This window comes from Dipodomys spectabilis, unplaced genomic scaffold (assembly GCF_019054845.1).
Source record: "Dipodomys spectabilis isolate Male_0828 unplaced genomic scaffold, ASM1905484v1 ptg000017l, whole genome shotgun sequence".
In the NCBI taxonomy this organism is placed as follows: domain Eukaryota; kingdom Metazoa; phylum Chordata; class Mammalia; order Rodentia; family Heteromyidae; genus Dipodomys; species Dipodomys spectabilis.
The window spans coordinates 19,137,032-19,158,987 of NW_024870694.1; the positions used below are offsets into that span (position 1 = coordinate 19,137,032).

The 21,956-nt window shown below is 42.2% G+C and overlaps 1 protein-coding gene across 1 annotated transcript in view; it reads left to right on the top strand.

The window, feature by feature from the left end:
* Positions 1-21,956, top strand: part of Dgkg (diacylglycerol kinase gamma) — a 206,193-nt gene that overhangs the window by 54,811 nt on the left and 129,426 nt on the right. The window contains exons 3-6 of the mRNA XM_042667936.1: positions 5,490-5,566; positions 15,533-15,698; positions 16,557-16,619; positions 20,123-20,293. Of these exons, the coding sequence (XP_042523870.1) occupies positions 5,490-5,566; positions 15,533-15,698; positions 16,557-16,619; positions 20,123-20,293 (477 nt within the window). The remainder of the gene's footprint in view (positions 1-5,489; positions 5,567-15,532; positions 15,699-16,556; positions 16,620-20,122; positions 20,294-21,956) is intronic.

The following is a 21,956-nucleotide window of genomic DNA, read 5'->3' on the forward strand; positions in this document are numbered from 1 at the left end:
CACCACTTCCGACTTTTTTCTTTTTGCTCATGTGGTACTGAGGAATCGAACCCAGGGCCTCATGCATGCAAGGCAAGCGCTCTACCACTGAGCCACCTACCCAGCCCCATTTCTTTTAATGCACTAATTTGCATCTTTTCTTTCCTTCTTCTGGTTAGTTTGACTTGGGGTTTATCTTGTTTATTCTCTCAAAGACCCAACTTCTGGTTTCAATGATCCTTTCTATTGTTTATTTAGTTTCCATTTCTTTAATGTATATGCTAATTTTTTAGTTCTTTCTTCCCACTTACTAATTTGGGATTTGATTTGTTGTAGGTTTTTTTTTAAGAACTTGAGATGCATCATTATTTATTTTAGATGTTTCTGGGTTTCTTTTTAATGTAGGCAGCTCTCCTCTTAATATTGCCTTTGGTTGGTTGATTTGATGATTAGGTCTTTGGAGTAAGATCCCATTAGGTAGAATATGTTTGTGAGTGCTAGACTTCTTATAGTAATTGACAGTTAATAATAAAGATGATTGATAAAGATGCAAGGGGAAAAAGCTCAAGTAAATAGAAAGTAGTAATGATAAAGAGGGATCTAAATAGAAAATACCTAGTTAAAAGATATAGTGGGAAAGAAAGGAAAAAGATGAAAAACTGATCTGGTGATACAATAATCTACTAGAAATAATGAATAACAGAATAGAAAGGAAAGAAAACTAAGAGAAATATTCTAATTGAGGATAAGAAGAAAGTAGAAATGGAGGAAGGAAAGAGAAGATATGGCTAAACCTGAACATCAAAAGATGGCAGTAGCCAGGTATCAGTGACTGACACCTGTAATCCTAGCTACTTAGGAGGCTGAGATATGAGAAGTGTGGTTTGAAGCCAGCCTGGGCAGAAAAGTCCACATGAGACTCTTATCTCCAATTAATCATCTAAAAACTGAAAGTGGCACTGTGGCTCAAGTGGTAGAATGCTAGCCTTGAGCACAACGTGGCTCAGGAACAGTGCCCAGGCCCTGAGTTCAAGTCCCACAACCAACAAAAAAAAAAAACCCTGCAAAGATGACCATAATCCTAGCTACTCAGGAGGCTGAGATCTGGGGATCATTTATTCAAAGCCAGCCTGGTCAGGAAAGTAGAAACTGGAAATAGAGACATGTCTCAAAGCGTAGAGCACTAGCCATGAGGGAAAAGGCTCAACAACAGCACCTCCAGGACTGACAAAATAGAAAATAATATATATATATATATATATGGCTATTGTGGCTCACATATACATGACTGCAAAAAAAAAAAAAAGACAGAAAGAAAGAGAAAGAGAGGGATAGAGAAAATATAAATACCAAAAACAGGGGCTAGGAAGGTGGCTCAGTGGTAGAGCGCTTGCCTTGCATGCATGAGGCCCTGGGTTCAATTCCTCAGCACCATATAAGAAAAAAGAAAAAAGCCAGAAGTGGCGCTGAGGCTCAAGTGGTAGAGCGCTACCTTGAGCTGAAGAGCTGAGGGAAGCGTCCAGGCCCAGAGTTCAGGCCCCACAACCAGACCCCGCCCCCCCCCCCAAAAAAAAAAAACAAATAAATGAACAACCTCAAAAAGACAAGAACATTACTCAGGAGGCTGAGATCTGAGGATTACAATTCAAAGCCAGCCCAGGCAGAAAAGTGCATGAGACTCTTATTTCTAATAAACTACTAAGAAAAAGCCAGAAATGACTCTGTGGCTCAAGTGGTAATGTGCTATCCTTGGGCACAAAAAGGCTCAGGGACAGGGCCCAGGCCCTGACTTCAAGCAGGATCAGAAGGAAAAAAAAAAGACAAGAACAAAGGCAACCAATATTTTCTTAATTGTTAAAAAGGAGAATGTCTGGGCTGGGAAGGTGGCTCAGTGGTAGAGCGCTTGCCTTGCATGCCTGAAGCCCTGGGTTCGATTCCTCAGCACCACATAAGCTAAAAGAAAAAAGCCAGAAGTGACGCTGTGGCTCAAGTGGTAGAGCTCTAGCCTTGAGCTGAAGAGCTGAGGGACAGCGCCCAGGCCCAGAGTTCTGGCCCCACAACCGGACCCAAAAAAAAAAAAAAAAAAAAAGGAGAGTGTCTATATTTTTTCTACAGAGAAGGTCTGTTTTGTTTTGTTTTGTTTTGTTTCATTTTGTTTTTAAGTCTGAACTAATTAGGCCAGTAGGCAGAGACTGGTTTGTAGATTTAGACCCGTGGAAGAGTGGCGCTTAGAGCCCTAAGCTCAGATTCTAGTACATTTAAGTAGATTTAAAGCTCAGTCTGTACATTTGTGCTGGTCCCATGGGTAGGATCTCCTAACTTCCCATATATCAGACATCCCCACTTGACTTGTAGCACCCTCCTGATCTCCCAGGCTCTTGCCAACTAGTGTCATTTGGTTGCCAGATCAGAGTCTGCAGTTCTGGACTCTGGGTTTGCTGACTTTTTCCACAATTACACTGCCTGATTATGGGTAGAGATTTCCAAGCTGTACCTGAATCTAGTGACAAGGCTGTCCTGGTTGTCTGTTCTCTACCTTCTGACTTGCAGGAGGTTTCTATATGTGATAAGTTTGGTCTTATTGGTGGGAAGGTCCCTTCAGCAGAGTCACCCATTCTAGTCCTGAGATTTTCACTCATGAGGCTCCCTTCCACCATCTCTGAACTCTGGACTTTGTCTGTGCCCACTGATGCTGTTTGACACCCACAGGCATCTATTGAGCCATGCCTGTCAGTGTCTGACCACTGTTTTTGAGATGCCGATGTAATCAAATCTATTGTGCACACAGTCTTGATATCCTTAGCTCTTCTGGAGGAAGTTGCCATGAGAATGGCTGTTCAATTTAATGTGCCTATATGGAAAGATTCCAAAAACTGTTACTTGGTCATCATCTTGCTCCAGTCTTTTTCAGTCTTGCTCTTGTTGTCTTCTTCTTCATAGTACAGAAGTATGGCCTCGCCTCAACCCATTCTCATCTTAATTTTACCTGTTATTCATTAGTGTTTCACTGATTTTCCTACCATTGCTACAGAAACGATTACACTTGTTCCCTTGTTAACAACTATTTGGGAAGTCATTATGAATATTGATTAAGGTAAAAGAATATGGGCTTTTGAGTCAGACTAGACCTGGGTTAAAATCCTGCCTCTTGGGCAACTCACTTCTATTTCTGAACTTCAGCTTATTAACTTGTAAAATGTAGATAATATTATCAGTTTTTTATGAGGCTGCAGGTATCTTTATCAATATGTCTTCTCTTCCATTAGGGGTAGTTTGTATGCCCATAGTTCATCTCCCCCACTAGCTCCTTTACAGTGCTTTGCAGCCTTTGAGCCTCCATAGTGCTTTTTGTACTGAATGGAAGCAACCCTAATTGTTGGCATCTGCTGCTTGGATCTTTCTGAGCTATTAGATTTTCAACATCTGTTTCGAGTTTCAAAAACAAATTTCCATTTTTAGACAACAGCAGCACTTTCAGTATTTCAGCAGCACTGTGGTATTTCAATATGCCTCAATCTTGCAATAATTATAATTTCTTCAAGATAGGATCCCCGTCAGCAAACTGTGGAAGACAGCCCAGCTTATGAGCACACTTTACCTAAGCCCACAAGACTATTACCCTCTGTACAAAGAGCTTGAACAAAAAGAGCACAATGTGAGCTTTTAATGACATTGCCCTTTGCTAAGATGCTTAAATAGCAGCAATAATGGAGCTTGAGGTGCTCTTAATTATCCACAAAATTTACAGACAGGAGAAGCACTGGTCATAAAAACTCTGGTTTTCCTTGATGTCTGATTAACTACACAGGATGCACTCATGATGTATTCCTCATGACAATTATTGATTCCCAATTCCCTTATAAAACTCCTCAGAGATGAAGCCACTACTGTCTTCAGTAGTTTCTGATTTTTTTTTTACTACAAATCAGAACTTTCTAAACAATTATACTTCCTTAATCCTCTGAATTATTTATTTCCCCCTCTGAATGTCAACATGACATAGAGGGACAGGGAGGGAAAGTAAGAGGGAAAGCATAGAAGCTAAGGAGGCTTTGGAAGAAGTTCTGACTGTCATAAATATGATGGAACTGCCATAAGAATTGTAAGCCAGTGAAGCCAATTATGAGACAAAATTAAGGCTCAATTTTTATGTTAGGATGAATAGCTCAATTTCCTCCATCAAGATCAAAAATAAAAATCAACAACAAGGGGTTGGGAGGGTGGCTCAGTGGTAGAGTGCTTGCCTTGCATGCATGAGGCCCTGGGTTCGATTCCTCAGCACCACATAAGCAAAAGGAAAAAAGCCGGAAGTGGCGCTGTGGCTCAAGTGGTAGAGCACTAGCCTTGAACTGAAGAGCTGAGGGACAGTGCCCAGACCCAGAGTTCAGGTCCCACGACCGGACCCCCCCAAAAAAAGGTAATAAAAATCAAAGAACAAAAACAAAAACAGGCAGAACCAGCAGGATTCCCTAATTAGAAGAACGTACCTAGCTATGGTGTACAGCAATGTTTCAGCACCACGGACAGAGCCACATTAGCCTTGATACCATCATACACAATTGATGGATTTTTAAATGTCTTAAAGTTTCCATTCATGATTATACATTCATCTGCCTACTGTCTTTCTGAACATTAGTTTTATTTCAGATATTGGTTTGATATATTCACCAGCCAGTTACATCTCTCAAGGTAAAATTAGTAAGAGATGAGCATGATAGACAAGTTTATAAATAATTAGAATATTAGAGTTGTGTACAAATTATATGAAAAAGCATGGAAACAAAAGTTAAGTCATTCTGGTGAAAAGGAAGAGTTTAGGAATTGACCTGTAAATTGGATCTTGAAAATTGAGTGAAGTCTGCAACACAGAGAAGAAACACCATTAAAGAGTTTTTACAGTGCATTTGGAGATTTGGGGAAATGTGATTTGAAAAGTAAGGAAAATGGAGAAAAAGGAATTAGTATAGGCCAGATGACCAAGATCTGAACCCAAGCTAAGGTGAAAGGGGTTAGACCTTATGCTGGGGGAAAAAAATGGAAATTCACTGAATAAGGATCAGATTTGTGATTTTGAAAAAATAATAATAATAATTCTGATGACAAGAGAGAGCACAGATTGAAAGAAAAGAGAGTTAAAAGAAAAAGAAGGGGGCTGGGAAGGTGGCTCAGTGGTAGAGCGCTTGCCTTGCATGCATGAGGCCCTGGGTTCGATTCCTCAGCACCACATAAGCAGAAAAGAAAAGCCGGAAGTGGGGCTGTGGCTCAAGTGGTAGAGCGCTAGCCTTGAGCTGAAGAGCTGAGGGACAGCGCCCATGCCCAGAGTTCAGGCCCCACGACCGGACCCAAAAAAAAAAAGAAAAAGAAGGCAGAAAAGCAAATAAGGCATGTCTCCATATAGTCCAGGGAATAAGGGACCTTGAACAGAATGGTTAGAAAAAATAAAAGAATTTATCTTCGCAGTGCTCACTAGTTGCTCACCTGTGTTTCCCATGTGAATTTTGTCTCTCCAGATTCCGCTAAGAAGATAAAGGATGTCTTGGCTGAATTTAATGAGGGTGGAAGCCTCAAACAATACAACCCACATGAGGTAAGAACATTCCACTCAAGCCTTTAAATGTCAGTGTTCCAGTCTTTCCACAGCTTGTTTCCTTCCTGCAATCTTAGATGGCCTTGAAGAACTTGATCCTAAGTCAAGCAAACCATCAGTGTGCTGTCTTGCATTTTACATTTCCCAAGTCCTTTCACTCCTCCCACTGCCCTAAAGACTATATCATACCTCCTCCTCTGCCCACGTCTCTCACTCCCCTCTCCTTGTTCTCAGATAACAACTGAGAACATGGAATCAGGAAAGCTCTGAAAAAAGCTGCTTTACCTATGTGTCCAGTTACCGGTACGTTGTCTTCTGTAACTGAGGGGCACTGATCCCTGTGCTGATCTAAGGCTAACTTCTCCGGCACACTCACTTCATCCTCTTTGGGCTTCAGCAAGGCATCTCTCCCACCATTTTACTCTCTATTTCTACTTCCTCTACCTCTACGGTTTTCATATCAACTTATATCATAGATCATATCATAAATTATATATAATTTTCCCATTAACACACAAGCAACATTATTCTGTCTTTATGTTTTAAAAAACACACATTCTCCTGGTTCACCACCACCACCCTCCAGCTATGTTCTCCTGATGCAAAAAATTTGTCTACTAACTTCATTTCCAAGTCCTCTTCCTCCTGCTTTCTTGCAAGTCCTATTCCATTCCTGCACTAAAACCATTTGTCAACCTAGTCATTGATTTGCCTTGGTGAAATCAGAGAAGAGTTTTCTCAATGGCATTGGACACAGTTGGTCAATTCTTCCTCTATTTTCTTCATATTGGTTCAGGACACTGCATCCCCTTGTTTTTCTCCTAGTCTTCCACTTGACATTTCTACTTTGAAGTCAAATAAGAGCCAGGCCCCATGGCTCATGCTCATAGTTACTCAGGAGGCTGAGATCTGAGAATTATGGTTCAAAAAAAGCCTAGACAGGAAGTCTGTGAGACTCTAGTCTCCAATTAACCAGTAAAAAAGTCAAACTTGGAGGTTTGGATCAAGTGTTAGAGCTCTAACCTTGAGTGAGAAAGCTAAGGAAGAGCTCCTGACTCTGAGTTCAAGCCCCAATACTAGTAAATAAATAAATGAAAAGTAGAATCTCAAACTTGCCAAAATTGATGTCCTTGATCTTCCCCTATAAAACAGCAATTTCCCCCATTTCTGTCAATGGCAAAAACTCTTGGAGGTACTAGCCTACAGCCATGGAATCATCACTGACTTTTTCTTGTTTCCCACATCCACTTCATAAAAAAAAAAAACTCTGCCACTTCCACCTCCAAACTATATCCACAATCTAGCAACATCTCCCCACCTGCCCTACTACCATCTTCACCTTAGTCATCATCATTCTTTACTTAGATGATTGCAAGAGTTTATTAATTGTGTCCCTGCTTCTTCTCTTAACATCTATTCTCCACAAACATCCTAAGAAATCTGTTAAAACTATGTCAGACCTGGTTACTACTCTACTGTACAATCTTACGTGGTTCCCCTACTCCTTACTCAAAGATAAGGTCATTACCATCTCTACCTTACTCTACTCTCTACCATCTTCTTGTGCTTTTGTTTCCTTTCTCATTCCTTCCCAGTCATATTAGTCTCCTTGATACTGTCAAACTAGCCAATGTTGCCATAACCTCAGCACCATCCACCTCTTCCACCACTCATTCACCACTGCCTCTTCTTGGAATACTCTTCGCCATTTCATTCATGTTTTTTTTATTCCCTTGTCTCCTTCAAGCCTAGGCACAAGCCAGTGACTGGCATCTTTTCTGTTCAAAATGTGAAGCCCTCTTTCTGACACTTCCTATCCTACTGCTCTGCTTCCTATTCCTTAGCAATTCTTGCCATCTCTCATACCACGAACATCATTTAATTAACTATCCCACCAGCTTTTTTTTTTTCTTTGTCTGTCTTGGGGCTTGAACTCTGGGCCTGGGCGCTGTCCCTGAGCTCTTCAGCTCAAGGCTAGCACTCTACCACTTGAGCCACAGCACCACTTCTGGTTTTCTGAGTGGTTTATTGGAGATAAGAGTCTCATGGTCTTTCCTGCCCGGGCTGGCTTTGAACTGCGATCCTCAGATCTCAGCCTCCTGAGTAGCTAGGACTGCAGGCGTGAGCCACTGACTCCCGGCCCCACCAACTTTTGTTCACTGATTGTCTTTGGAACCCAGAAGAGTATACATAAATAGTTGGATAAATAGTTGTTGAAAAAATAAATGAATACATAACCTCTGCCTGTTTTCAAATTCAACGAATCTAACATTTCCTGGGTATTCAGATACTGTTCTTGGCATTTACAAGATATAAACATAAAGAAGAAGCCCAATGTAGTAGGATATGTGTGTAATCCCAGTACATGGGATGCAGAGGTAGGAAGGTTCCAAGTTCAAAGTCAGCCTGGGCTACATAGCAAAATGCTGTGAGGAAAGAAGGAAGGTAGACAGACAGACGGATGGGTGGATGGATGGACAGAGCTCATTTCTAGAGCTTCCTACTGACAGAGTTAAGCATGAGAGCCCAGCCTCTAGAGTCACATGGTCTAAGGTGATACTCAAACCTCTGGCATCAACCAGCCCTGTAGCTTGAATGATAGTTCACTTCGTTGATCCTCACTTCCCTCATTTATGCACTGCAGATAGCAAAACAGGAAAACCTTGAAGTTTGTAGATGAGTGAATCAAATGAGAGAATTTTTGCAAAGCATCAAACGTGTGATAGAACCCTCTAAAAATGATATCCGTAAAAACTCCCCTTTCATCCCCATTCCAGAATATTTTAAGTACACCACTCTTTCCCTTGTTCCCTTGTCCTTTGGTGGAATCCAACTGCAGGACTCCCCTGTGAAGAGGCTAGCCATTTCCTTATTCACAGTATCATCCATTCATCACATCTGAGTCAACATCTTCTCTGCTGGACCCAACAGAGCACACCTGAGAGGGGGAGGGGCTATGGATAAAATGCACCAGTCACTGGGCGAGAATGAAGCAGGGGGTGGTTGCCAGAACAGAGGCGAGAATGAGAACGCACCACTTCAAAGAACATTCCCGAGGAGACGCCATGCGGAGAAGATGTCGAGCCAGCACAGAACTCCCTGCCCCACACCTCCCACCCCCAACTCCAAAAACACAGGAATAAAGGGTAGCGGGGGCTGCTAATCAGCCTGTCTGCGCTGGGAGGCTGACACGTGGGAGGAGAACAATTGGGTGAGGGCCACCATGGGTGTGAAGGGCCAAGGGAGCGTTCACAAGGAGGGAGCAGCTGTCTGTTACGAGCACACAGCCGCCCCCGCCTCCTGATCAGGGCTGGCCCCAACGCCATTGTCTGCCTGGCACCGCTGCTGCCCAGGGGAGTTTTGTCACTTTGATTTCATCCTGTCACGCGGTGTGCTTGACTTCTAGTAGGTGTAATGTCATGGCACAAGGTTGGGGAAACAACAAAGGTTTAATTTCTCTTGAGCTTGATGACTTCCTGCTGCTAAAATGTCTCAACGAGAAAAGAGTTAGCAGAAGGAAAGGGAAGATTGATAGGAAAGCGAGGGCAGGAATAGAAGTTGGCAGTTGGTAGTGGGGCAGAATGTGGCTATGATGAACAGGTTCTGCCCTCCCCCTGCCCCTCCAACTCATCCTTGCAAGAATGTACCAGGTTCAGACAGCAGTGATCAAAACCCAGCAGAGCTGAAGAGGTGGACCTACACAGGGTTGAGTACAAATCTCTCCTCAACTACTTGTTTTGTGACTTTGAGTACATTAGTTATGTCATCAAAATTTTTTTTTTTTTTTAAATGAAGTTGCCTTCTAGGATGGTGTGCTAGTCAGTGTGGGCTCTTTGTAAGAGCTCACCCTAGTGTATGGAGCAGAAAGTAATGATGTATTCCGTCAGCCTCATCTTCAAATACTAACAAAACCGGTCTTGCCAGGCGCTGATGGCTCACACCTGTAATCCCAGCTAAGGAGGCTGAGATCCCTGTTCAAAGCTAGCCCAAACATGAAAGTCCATGAGACTCTTATCTCCAATTAATCACCAGAAAACTGGAAGTGGCTCTGTGGCTCAAAGTAGTAGAATGCTAGCCTTGAGCACAAAAGCTCAGAGACAGTGCCCAGACTGAACAACAAAAAAATGCTGAGTTCCTTTGGCCTGAAAAGTGAAGGTGCCTGTGATATTACTCCAGCACTCGGAGAGTTGCATATATGCCTTTAAGTAGTGTATGTGGTTGTACTCTCTTCCAAGATACACACTGCGCATTTATGAAACAACTACTCTGCTCTTAGCCTGTGCTTGAGAACCTTCTCATAACCAGATATCACTTTCAACATAGCATACAGTCACATGCTTCACTTGGTGAATTTGTAGTGCTTGGTGGTAGTGTCAGGAAGTGCTAAGTCCACTCTGGGACCTGTGACAGATACAGTAGTAAACTAGAAGTCAGAAGATGTGGCTTTCTGTTTTACTCTGCTGCTGGTGATCAAGAGTGAATCACCACTTCTCTTAAGCCTCACTGGCATAAGGAGGCCCGGTTCTCACTAAGGACCTTCTGGTGAATTCTGTTTCCAGGCTTAATCTATGCCTTACTGTTCTTCAGAATGGAGTACAAATAGGTGGACATGAGATCCATCATTATTACATTCTAAACATTCAGAAAATTTTCTTTGTGTGCCAGTACTGGGGGCTTGAACTCAGGGCCTGAATGCTGTCCCTTAGCTTTATTTGCTCAAGGCTGGCACTCTACCACTTGAGCCACAGCTTCACTTCCAGCTTTGTGGTGGTTAATTGGAGAGGAGAATCTCATGGACAGTTCTGCCTATGTTGGCCTTAAACTACAATCCTTAGATCTCGGCTTCCTTAGTAGCTAGGATTATAGGCATGAGCAACCAGTGCCCAACTCTCAGAGTGTTTACATCCATTCTTGGTCTATGTCACTTGACTATGTATTATAATTCTTTCAGTACCTTTACCTACATGTAAGATAAAGGTCTCTGGAATGTAAGGACCCTAAATTGTTGATGCTTTCTCTATTGATGCCCAACACTAAGCCTGCTTAGGAAACTTAGGATAGGTAGATGGATAGACAGACAAACACTAAGCAGATCTCACAATAATTGATGAGAGCCAGGGGCAGCACAAGCCCTCTCCTGAAGTAGGAACCCATCTGCCATCCAGATACCTATGAAGAATCACTATGTACACATGCCAGTGGCCTGTGCCTACAATCTTAGCTACTCAAAGAACAGATTAGGAAGATTGTAGTTCCAACACAGCCTAGGCAAAAATGTTTGTGAAACCTCATCTTAACAGAAAAAAAAAAACTGAACATGGCAACACCTGCCATTCCAACTGTGGTAGGAAGGGTAAAATAAGAGGAGAGTGGTCTAAGCCAACTATGGCAAAAAGCAGAGCAGTAAGTTCTTGGAGGTACAGCTCAAGAAGTAGAGTACCTGCCTGCCTAGCAAGCACAGAATCCTTTGTCCAAACCTCACAGTAGGAAAGGAAAGGAGGGAGGGAGGAAAGGAGAGAGGGGAGAAAAGAAACTGTGACAGGGTTTGGGGGACATAAAAATGAGATACCATTCTTGCTATCTTCCAGTAGCTCCAAATTTAAGGTATATCACAACTAACTATATATTAATACAGAGTGGTGCATAAGAGTTTATTTAGCAAGAAAGGCTCCAAGGCACAAATTAAGGAACCTCAAATATAAGAGATTCTATTAGGCTTCCTGGAGGAAGTAGTATTTGGATTGGGCCTTAAAGCATGATTAGAATTTTCACAGGTAGAGAAAAAGTGGTCCCCATGGAGTGAAGTGTATGGAGGCTTTGTTGAGGAAGAACACAGACATCCGTGTGGAGGAGTGCATAATTGCACATAGAAAATAACAAGAGAAAGCAGCAGAATGTGCTTGGAGCTTGAAGTAGCTACAAGTCTGGACTGGAGTGAGATTCACAGGGAGACTGTCAATTCCCAAGGTCTCCAACAGTATACAGGACAAACCATTGGACTGTAAGAACATTACATATTAAGCATTCTTTCTATATCCTTTTTTATCTGGTCTCATTTCCCTTTTGCATCTATTTTGCAGTGCATAGTATAGGAACATGTAGAGAATCAACTTATCTCAACTGCTCCTTGGGCAATTAGAAGCCATGGAAAGTTTTTTTTTTAATTTTTTATTATGAAAATATCGTACAGAGGAGTTACAATTACATGGGCAAGATTATCAAGCATTGTAGCCTCCTCCCTTGTCATGGAAAGTTTTTGAGTGGAGAAATAATCTTTCCTGAGTTGTGCCTTGGGAAATCAACCTGGCAAGGATGCGTAAGACAGATGGGACAGGAGGACCAACAGATGGTGATTAGGAGGTGGGGCAGAGGGGCAAGGACACCTTGCGTGAATATTGCACTGGCCTTGGTGAGATGCATGAAATAGAAGGCTGGAACCATGGGGATGACAGCGAGGGCAACAGACATAGCAAAGGCCCGGATATGGCAGACGCTGCAAAGGAACAGTGGACAGAACGAGAAGACAAGAACCAGTCTCAGGCCACTGACAGGTCTGGACTGTTGTCCTTGGCATTAGCGTACGTGGAAGAGTCAGGAAGAGTAACTGGTTTAGGGAAGCAGCGAAGAGAAGTTTAGAGGATCACAATGGCTCAATAGCTGTGTACACATGACCACATAAAATGATGCTAATTGAAATGAACGCCAAGATATGGAAACAAGAGGTTCTTTATTGTTGATGATGTTGTTGTTTTTAATGTGCTGTATGAAGTTCTTTCTTTTTTTTTTTCCCCTTTGGTTTATCCCCTGTAGTCACTGTTTTTTATTCTGGTACCCTGTGTTGTATATATACATTCATCTGGTTTGAGGAAGGGAAGAGGAATAACAAAATGGTGAAAGAAAGACAAAGAGTGAACCAATGCAACAGCGATACTCAAGAGACACTAAGTTGAAAATGAACTTTACAACTTGGGGAGGGGGGAGCAGGAGTCCAGGGGGATGGGGAGGGATAGTGGGAGAAAAATAAGAGAGGGGGGTAATAATGTTCGACAAGAAATGTGCTCATTACCTTACTTATGTAACTATAATCCCTCTCTACATCACCTTTAAAACAAAATAAATATTTTTTTGGGGGGGGGTCTGGTCATGGCCTGAACTCTGGGCCTGGGCGCTGTCCCTCAGCTCTAGTTCAAGGCTAGCACTCTACCACTTGAGCCATAGCACCACTTCCGGCTTTTTTATTTTCTGCTTCTGTGGTGCTGAGGAATTGAACCCAGGGCCTCATGCATGCAAGGCAAGCGCTCTACCACTGAGCTACCTTCCCAGCCTAAATTTTTTTTTATTAAAAAAAAAAGAAGTTTAGAACTGGAGATCATCTAGCCCAGTAGTTAGAATTTTCCAAAGAAGAAACTGGGGGTCAAAGAATGTTTTAGATCTGAGAGCAATCACAAGTCTACTGAATCTCACATGACTTTGTTCAATGACTTCTGGCACTATTTCAGACTTTAAGATTTCTTTTTGTTGTTGTTAGATCATTAAATACAATGTTTCCCAGAAATATTTTGTTCTATTAGTTTTCAGTTTGATGCTAACCAAAAGAGATTAACAGTACACTTTTTAACTCAAAATTACAATTTAAAACCAGACTTGTAAAATAAATAAATAAATAAATAAAACCAGACTTGTTAAATTAAATAATGCAAAAAATACAAAAAATGATCTTTGAAATCAATGAATGAACAATGATAACATTAGGAATATTCCGTCCGATCAGAGTAGAAAACGAAGAGAAACAAAATGGAACTCCATGGACAATAAGACTTTCAAGAGGATAGAAATGCTACCAGGAAACAAAAGATGAGCAAAGTCTAAGAAGAGATAAGTGGATTTGACTTGCAAAAGAGCAGAGTCAGAGATAAAAGGTTGAACCCAACCTGAATGATTCTGGAAGTGAGGAGGCTAATGTGGTCTGCCTGGAGAAATTTGAAAAGGAAGGGGAGAAGTATGTGTCTTAATAAATAGTGATTTCTTTGAAATAATGGACCTAGACCAATTGTAGAAAACAAGCAAATGTTGGAAGATGCAATCAGAGACAGCCAGGGTCAAAGCAAGAACCAGAGTGAATGGATTACACATGGAAAAGAAGAGGGGGGAAAAATTGCTTTTGTTTTCTGAGAAAAGAGACATGGTTGTAAGAGGAAGGGACATTTTGAGTTAATGAGACTCGAGGTGGTGGGGGTATGTGAAACAGAGTCACAGAGACTTGGTCAGAAAAGGGACAGGGAGCGGGAAAGCCATCACAATAAACATGAATCCATCATTTGTTAAGAGCTCCCTTGATCTGGCTAAGAACCTCTGTTTAACTCAGAGTTCATCCATTCTGCAATGGAAATCTATATGGAACAGCCGGGCCTTACCCTAAGCAGAAATTGTTCTGTGAGATCTTAAAGGGTGCTGCTTTCTTAAATTAAGGTAGTGATCACTTGATTTTAAGGCCAAAACCTGCACACTACACTTGATTATACACGTGCAAGGCAGCTCTTGGATGAGGGAAGGTTTGTGGACCTCCTAGAACAAGCAAAGGGGCAAATGCTATCACATTTTGATGGTGGGGGGAGGCCCAAGTAAACTTCTAAAGAGGGTTTAATTCTCGTGGCTGTTATTCACAGAAGCCAGCACAGCAGATCTTGGCATGGTGCTTCCTCAAATGATTGCCAGGAGCATCTGCTGATTTGATGAAGATCTGATGCCGTGAAAATACAAGCCAGTGATGACTCACGGCAAACTGTTGTTGTGGTGGTTGTTGTTGTTGTTGTTGTTGCTGAATATTTGCTGAGTGCTGCAGCTCTTTCTGGCATGATTGCTCCCACCTAGCACAGAAGCCAGGCGGTACTTGGAGACACAGCAGGGAGAGGGTCTAGCTTTTGGCATATTTCTTGGTTCTACCTTCTGTCCTTGGCTTCCTGCTCTTCTTCTAGTGCCTAAAACCTTCACAAGGACATGTTTTGAGAAGCAGTCAACATCCCCCTACACTCTCTACCTCTTTCTTTCTCTCCCTCTCTCTCTCTCTCTATCTGTCTCTCTCTCTCTCACACACACACACACACACAGAAGAAAAATCTCCCATCATAACGGAATTTGCCTAGACAATATACAGTAATGCAGATAATAAAAAAACGGAGCCTGTCCTTTTCCAGATAATTCTATTTCCTGAGACCTGAATACTCAGAATCACATCTCTCATGGCACAAAGGGAAAAAAAAAAAAAAGCATACGGCAGAAGAACCATTTCTTTCCACATGCTTTTCCCCTGAATACCTGCTCGCATTTTTTTTTTTCAGTGCCAATACTGGAGCTCAAGCTCAGAGCCTCATACTTTCACTTTGTTTTACTCAAAGCTGGTGCTCTACCACTTGAGCAACATCTCCACTTCTGACTTTTTGATAGTTAATAGAAGATAAGGGTCTAGTAGACTTTTCTTCCTGGGCTACTTTGAACCTCAGTGCTCAGTTCTCAGCCTCCAGGGTAGCTAGGAATCTAGGCATGAGCCACCTGGTCAAGGCTCTATTTATCTTAACCAGGATTCCAAGGCATTGCTCTTATCCCTGCCCTTTAGGGCCATATCCCTCAACTCACAAGGTCCTGGGTAGACAGAGCCCTCTTTTCCAGAGCTCACCTGCCATCCCCACCCCTTTTATGCAAATTAAGTCTACATCTTACTTCTACAAAAGCCCCTCTCTGGTTCTGTGGCCACTGAGTCCTGAGGTGCAATCACCCATGTTTTCTCGGCTTTGCATTTCACCCACTTGCCCCTAATCCTTGTCTGCCCATCCTGGCCTTTTCCCTCCTGCCCCACCAACTCATCCATCGCCATTTATCTCTCCTGCCACCTCCTTGCCTCCCCTTCCTTCTCCTCCTTCCCCTCTGTCCCTTCAATTTCCTCCACCTAGTTTTCTCTGTTCCTCTCAGCCAATCAGCTTTGATGTCTTCAAGCTGTTCATGAGGGCCTACCTGGAGGTGGATCTTCCTCAGCCACTGAGCACAAACCTCTTCCTGGCCTTCAGCCAGAAGCCCAGACAGGAGACTCCTGACCACCCAAAGGAAGGAGGCAGCAGCATTGCACCAAACAGCTCAGGTATGTGGACTAGCCTTCATCAAGATGGGAGGAACTTGAATAGCTCAGACCCTGTGCCATGGACAAGGACTGGATTCCTACAGAGTCCTCTGAGCATAGGAACTTTCCTATGGGTTCAGAATGGGCACCAAGGAACGGAGACTCTTTCCTTTATATGACTTCATAGAAACCCATGGTCCAATAAACAAGGAGATAATCCCTGCCACTCAGGTTCAGAGAATAGAATGTGGACAATGTGGGACACAAACTTACATGTATCAAGAAAAGAAAGCCTTTAGCAAGGACTTCAGTCAGCTGGCAGAGCATATCCAGCACATGTCCAGGCTGCGACTAGTTGGGCACTGGCATGAAGTGCAAGTTCCATCCTCCTGGAGCTTGGGTATGAGAGGGGAGTCAGTCAACTCTATCTCCAGTTGACTACTAACAAAGCTTGGACTGGAGCTATGGTTCAAATGGTAGAGTTCCAACCTTGAGCAAAAGAGGTAAAGGACAGCAACTCAGGCCCTGAATCCAAGCCTGAAAACAGCACAAGAAGGAAGGAAGGAAGGAAGGAAAAGGAAAGAAGGAAGGAAGGAAGGAAGGAAGGAAGGAAGGAAGGAAGGAAGGAAGGAAGGAAGGAAGGAAGGAAGGAAGGAAGGAAGGAAGGAAGGAAAAAAAGAAGGAAAGAAAGAAAGAAAAGAAGGAAAGAAAGAAAGAAAAGAAGGAAAGAAAGAAAGAAGAACATGAGCTCAGATGACAAGAAACCCTGACCCACAAACACAACTTATGTGAACCACATCATATGGGACAGGAACCCACCTGCCCCTTTAAGAGACCAGGAGCATATACTAGCCTTTAAATTATCTTTTTATTTCCAAGATTCTAGTGTACAAAATGTGGATAATGCTGCCAAAGCAGATGAGGCCTGTGCCCCTGATACAGGTAAGTTTTTGGAATATGTGATTTAGGGGAAGACTGGGGAATACCTCATCCATGAGGAGAATGTGGAAATCTGGTGTTAAGTGAAGTTCTTTCTCTACTTGCCCTGGAACAAACTATGTCAAGATTTGGGACAGATTGCCATTTGCCTCTGTCCAAAGGGAAAAAGTTTTCTCAGAAGAAGGAGTGTGTGTGTGTGTGTGTGTGTGTGTGTGTGTGTGTGTGTGTGTGTGTGTGTAGTAAAAGAAGTAGTAGTAGTAGTAGTAGTAATGACTTCTTGTGGATGGCTGGAGAAGATACAAGTATATAAGGGCATTCTCAATAGATTGAGGAGTTACTAATAAGTTAGCAAGGAGAAGCCAACTAAAATTGTTTTTGAAGATCTGTTTGCCTGGCACCTGTTTCTTACATATTCCTTTAACCTCTACAGTCATACCACATGAGGAGCCGGGGTTTGGGGAGGTTATGTGCTACTGGTGTACCTTGCAGAGCAAGGATTTAATTCATACTTGTCCAACCTCAAAATTTCTGCTCTGTTTCCTATGCAGAAAGAAGCAGTGGTATTTCTTGAGCTGCGTGGTGGTTTGTGTCCGTGGCAAGGTGCCATTTTGGTTGGTTCCTGGTGGGTTCACCAAAGTTGCCCTCTCCGAGGCTTCTTAGTGTCTGCTGTCCTTAGGCCTAGTCCTGGGCTATGGCAGATGGGGAATCTCCCTGGCTCATTTATAAACGTGAAATGATTTCTCTGTGTTGATGACAGGCCCATGGCTCAAGGCCAGCCGCTCTTAAGAAGTCTGGGGAAAGCTCTGTGCCATTGGTTTATTCCTATAATCCTGAGATCTGAGGATTGTGGTTCAAAGCCAGTCCAGGCAGGAAAGTCCATGAGACGTTTGTCTCCGGTTAACCATCAAAAAGCCAGAAGTGAAACTGTGGCTCAAATGATAGCACACTAGCCTTGAGCATATAAGCTCAGGGGCAGTATCCAGACCATTAGTTCAAGCCCCAGGACCAGCACCAAAAAAAAAAAAAAAAAAGACTGAAAAAAGGCAAAGATTGCCATCCTTGACTTTTGTTCTCATGACTAATACACGTTTTCTGGTCACTAGCCACCTAAATCAGATCAAGCAATAGAACATACGGACTGCCTGGGTTTGATTTCTAACTCTTGGCAATACCTGTGGGCATGCTTGAATAATGTCTCAGTGCCTTGGTATCCCATCTGAAAAATGGAACAACAGTAAGTGTTGTTATGAAGGTTCAGGTGAATTAGATGTGTAAATGCTTAGGACAGCATCTGGCACAAAGTAACTGTTCAATTATTATTATGCCCCTACTTCTACACTTTGTTCTTGGTATTATTTGCCAAGCTCTCCTTCAATATGCACCCTCAGCCTCCGGAGGTGTCAGCTGGCATCCTGCTCTCATGGAAGGTCACTAGTGGACTCTCCAAGTTTCTTTGGAAGCTTTAAATACAAAGAAAGACTCAGAAAGTCAGACCTCATTTACTGGACATGATCATTTTGCTAAAAAGATTTATAAATACATGAAGTCAGAATCTGTCTATTGGGATGTGCCCAGGAGATAAAGAATAGCAGTTTTATGGTTTTTTTTCATATATTATGTATGTATGTATATATTTATGTGTACATACATACCTATATGATTGAATACATGTGTGTATACATATATAACTATATGTATGTATACATGTATGATAGGTAAGATACTATAACTCAATGTTCTGCTTTCCAACCATAGTGAATTGTTTTAAATCTCGTGAGTGCTTCACTTAAACACTGAAAACTCTGTAATCCTTCTAGTTTCCTTTCTAGCTCTGAGTGGAGAACAGATTAGAAACACATCAAGAGTCCATTTGAAGAAACTCTCATCTCAGGTCCCTGTGGTGTTTTGTGGGTCAGGGTTCTTGTCATTTGAACTCATACTCTTTTCTTTTTGGTGCTGGTATTGGAGTTTGAACTCAGACCTAAGCGCTGTTCCTTAGCTTTTTTTCCCAGTTTGGGCCTGGTTAACCATCATTTCAGTTCTTGTTTTCTGAGGTCCCAGAGAATTTGCTAGAAGTTTGTCATTTCTGTCCCTGTCGGAGGGGCGAGAACAAGTCGTGGTTGCCTAGCAGCTGATCTGCCTGACCTTTTGGCTATTCTCTTCCTCAGAGACAGCTTCCTCTGTCCCTTCTTATGAACATGTTATTGATCATAAGTCTTGTCCTTCTTGAACTCCAAGGTGATTGAAAAGTGGCTGCCCGAGAGAATGGCTCAAATCAAAGGACACAGATGCAAAATGGAGATTGTTGTGCCTAGCTTTTATCTTGCCTTTAGTTAATTGGTGAGACCAAATGAGGAGTCAGTCAGCGCAAAGCAGCTTAAGTACCTTTTATTGCTTGGTGCCTTGGTTCTCTGACTAAGGATGTTATGGGTGGCATACCTCCCTTCCCCATCAGAGTTATCTTTGCCTCTAAGGCTTCAGTACTTTGTTACTTAGTAGCAGTGCCATAGCTTCACTATATTTGTCACTAATAGTCTTCTGTTTGCCTTGTCAGTTGTTTTCTGTGAATTTTACTCCCTTACTAGATACAAAAAATCATTTCTAATGGGTATGAAGGTTGAAAAGGTAACTGAAGAGAGAGTATGAAAAGTACCTCAAAAATTGATTTTACACACAATAATAAAAAAAATTGATTTTACAGCCTGGTGGCTCAGGCCTGTAATCCTAGCTACTGAGGAGGCTGAGATCTGAGGATCCTGGTTCAAAGCCAGCCCGGGCAGAACAGACCATGAGACTCATATCCAGTAAACTACTCAGAAAAGCTAGAAGTGGTGCTATGGCTCAAATAGTAGAGTACTAGCTTTGAGCACAAAGAAGCTCAGAGACAATGCCCAGGCCCTGAATTCAAGCCCCAAGACTAGCAGAAAAAAAAAAAAAAAAAAAAATTTTACACCGTGAAATATACTTGCCTAGGTTTCTTGTTAGTAATATGTCTTATTTTTCTGACTTGAGGACAAAGTGTGAGAGAAACAAAGAATTTATCCTTGTGGCACAATAATATTTTATTGCTCTGATAAGTCCTTTTTACATTTTCTTAGGCCAACTAACTAGCACATTTGCAATTAGTCAAAGTCTTTCTTAGTTTTCTGGAAATTGGTTGCCAGTCTCAGTTTCTGTTTTTCAATATTTTATCCTTCTATTTGTCTTTAAATGTATTTGAGAAGAGAATTATGAGAGGGTATACTCGTGAAGTTCTAATCAAAATTATTTCTGTAAGTCAGATATGTCCAAAAAGATCATCCAAATTACATTCAGCTGTTGACTATTGGTATTACCAAGAATCAGTATTACCTTTTCTGAAAATGCAAAGAGAATAGATGAATTTCCTACAAGGAAAGAAACTCTTAAAAGTGACATAATGAAGTCAACTCAGAGAATATAGCCTCCACAGTATGGATATTTCCTAATGTCTGTATCTTTGGGTGCCCTCCTTTTGCCCATCACAGATGCAAACACAGTCCAGAAGCCAGTGACAGCCAAAGATCAAGTGACTACAGCCCCCCTGGGAGTTCCTGTTGCTCAGTCATCAGGCTCAGAGTCTCCAGTTGTGTATTTGAAGGATGTCGTGTGTTACCTGTCCCTGCTGGAGACTGGAAGACCTCAGGATAAACTAGAGTGTAAGTGCTTGCCCTATCTCAGACTTCAGCTATTTCCTAAAGAATAATAGAGAGTCCTGGCAATCATTTCTTACCCTACTGGAGATAGAGCTGGTATCACAGATATGGATTCTGCCCCTTTGAGGCAGACTTTTCTGCTCTGTCACCAACACTGACAGGGAAATTTCTTTGACTCCACCCTAGGACACAGTACCAGTTGTATATATGTTCAGGTTCAATGTTCTTGACATTGAACCAGAATTTGGAAAAGGGAGAGCTTCTCATCAAAAGTCAAGACTCCTCTGCTTGGCTGGTGGCACTTCCTGAAAGCCTCCAACACAAGGCCACTGAGATTCCTAGTTAGGATGACTTTTCTAGCTGGGGACTGGGGTCACCGACCACCAGGCATGATCTGAGGACCGCAGTTTGAAGACAGCCCAAACAGGAAAGGCTGTAAGACTCTTATCTCCAGTTAACTTCCAGAAAACTAGAAATTGAGCTGTGGCTCAAAGTAGTAGAGCACTAGCCTTGAGCAAAAGGAGCCCAGGGACAGTGCCCAGGCCCTGAGTTCAAGCCCCACAATGGACAAAAAAAAAAATAGATAACTTTTCTTTCTTTCTTTCTTTTTGCTTATATGGTGCTGAGGAATCGAACCCAGGGCCTCAGGCATGCAAGGCAAGCGCTCTACCACTGAGCCACCTTCCCAGCCCCTAGATAACTTTCAAAGGAAAGATATTGAATATCTGTGAACAAGCAACCCTGTATTGTTATTTGCATGTGAGTATGTGTGCACATGCATGCATGTGGCACTGGAGTTTGAACCAGGGCCTCACACTTGCTAAGCAGGTACTTTATCACCTAAGCCATGCCCCACCAGCCCAGCCCTTTTTGGTATTAGTTATTTTTCCAATAGATTTTCCAGTTTTGGGCTGGACCACCTTGGATTTCGACCCTCCTATGTAGCTAGGATCTCAAGCGTGTGATGCTATACCTGGCAACAAGCAACTCTTTCGCTATGGTGATTTGTTTTTCCCTTGAATTCTCATCCATTTCTGTCCTGATAAGACTTATTTTCATTCCTCCATTTACCTACTCATCTCCCACACGCAAGCTCTTGGCCCTCTAAAGGAAGAATGCTAGTTAATTTTGAGAGTTGAACTGTGTTTCATGGTGCTACAAAGTTGGTTACAAAAGCAACTTTAGGAGGAGAGTAAGAGCTTGGATTAAAAAGACCCTATAATCTTGCAAAAGACTCACGTAAGGGATGGTTTTGCTGATCTCTGAGTGCCTACAGGTATGCTTTTCATAATAAGAAATGAGAGGACCTTGTTACAAAACATAGAACCTACGCACTGCTTTTGGGGATTTGAGTAGACAATAAGTGAAAACATACCAAAACAGCAAAAGTCAAAATTCCATTTACTAATAAGACAGTCCACAAAACTTACACATAAGCAAGGACAGTCTGCCAAAGGTCAACTGCCAAAACCAAAATGGAAGCATTTGCTCATTAACTGAGCTGAAAAATCTCCCTGAGGCCTGAGGTATTAACGACTCCAAGTCTGAAGCTCTAATTTAGTAGCAAATGTAACAAATTTCAGTTTTCTTCTGACTAGTGTTAAAAGTGCCATGTCAAATTATTTCTAACATTCAGCTATATTTTGAGTTTTAGGCATTGTAGTTG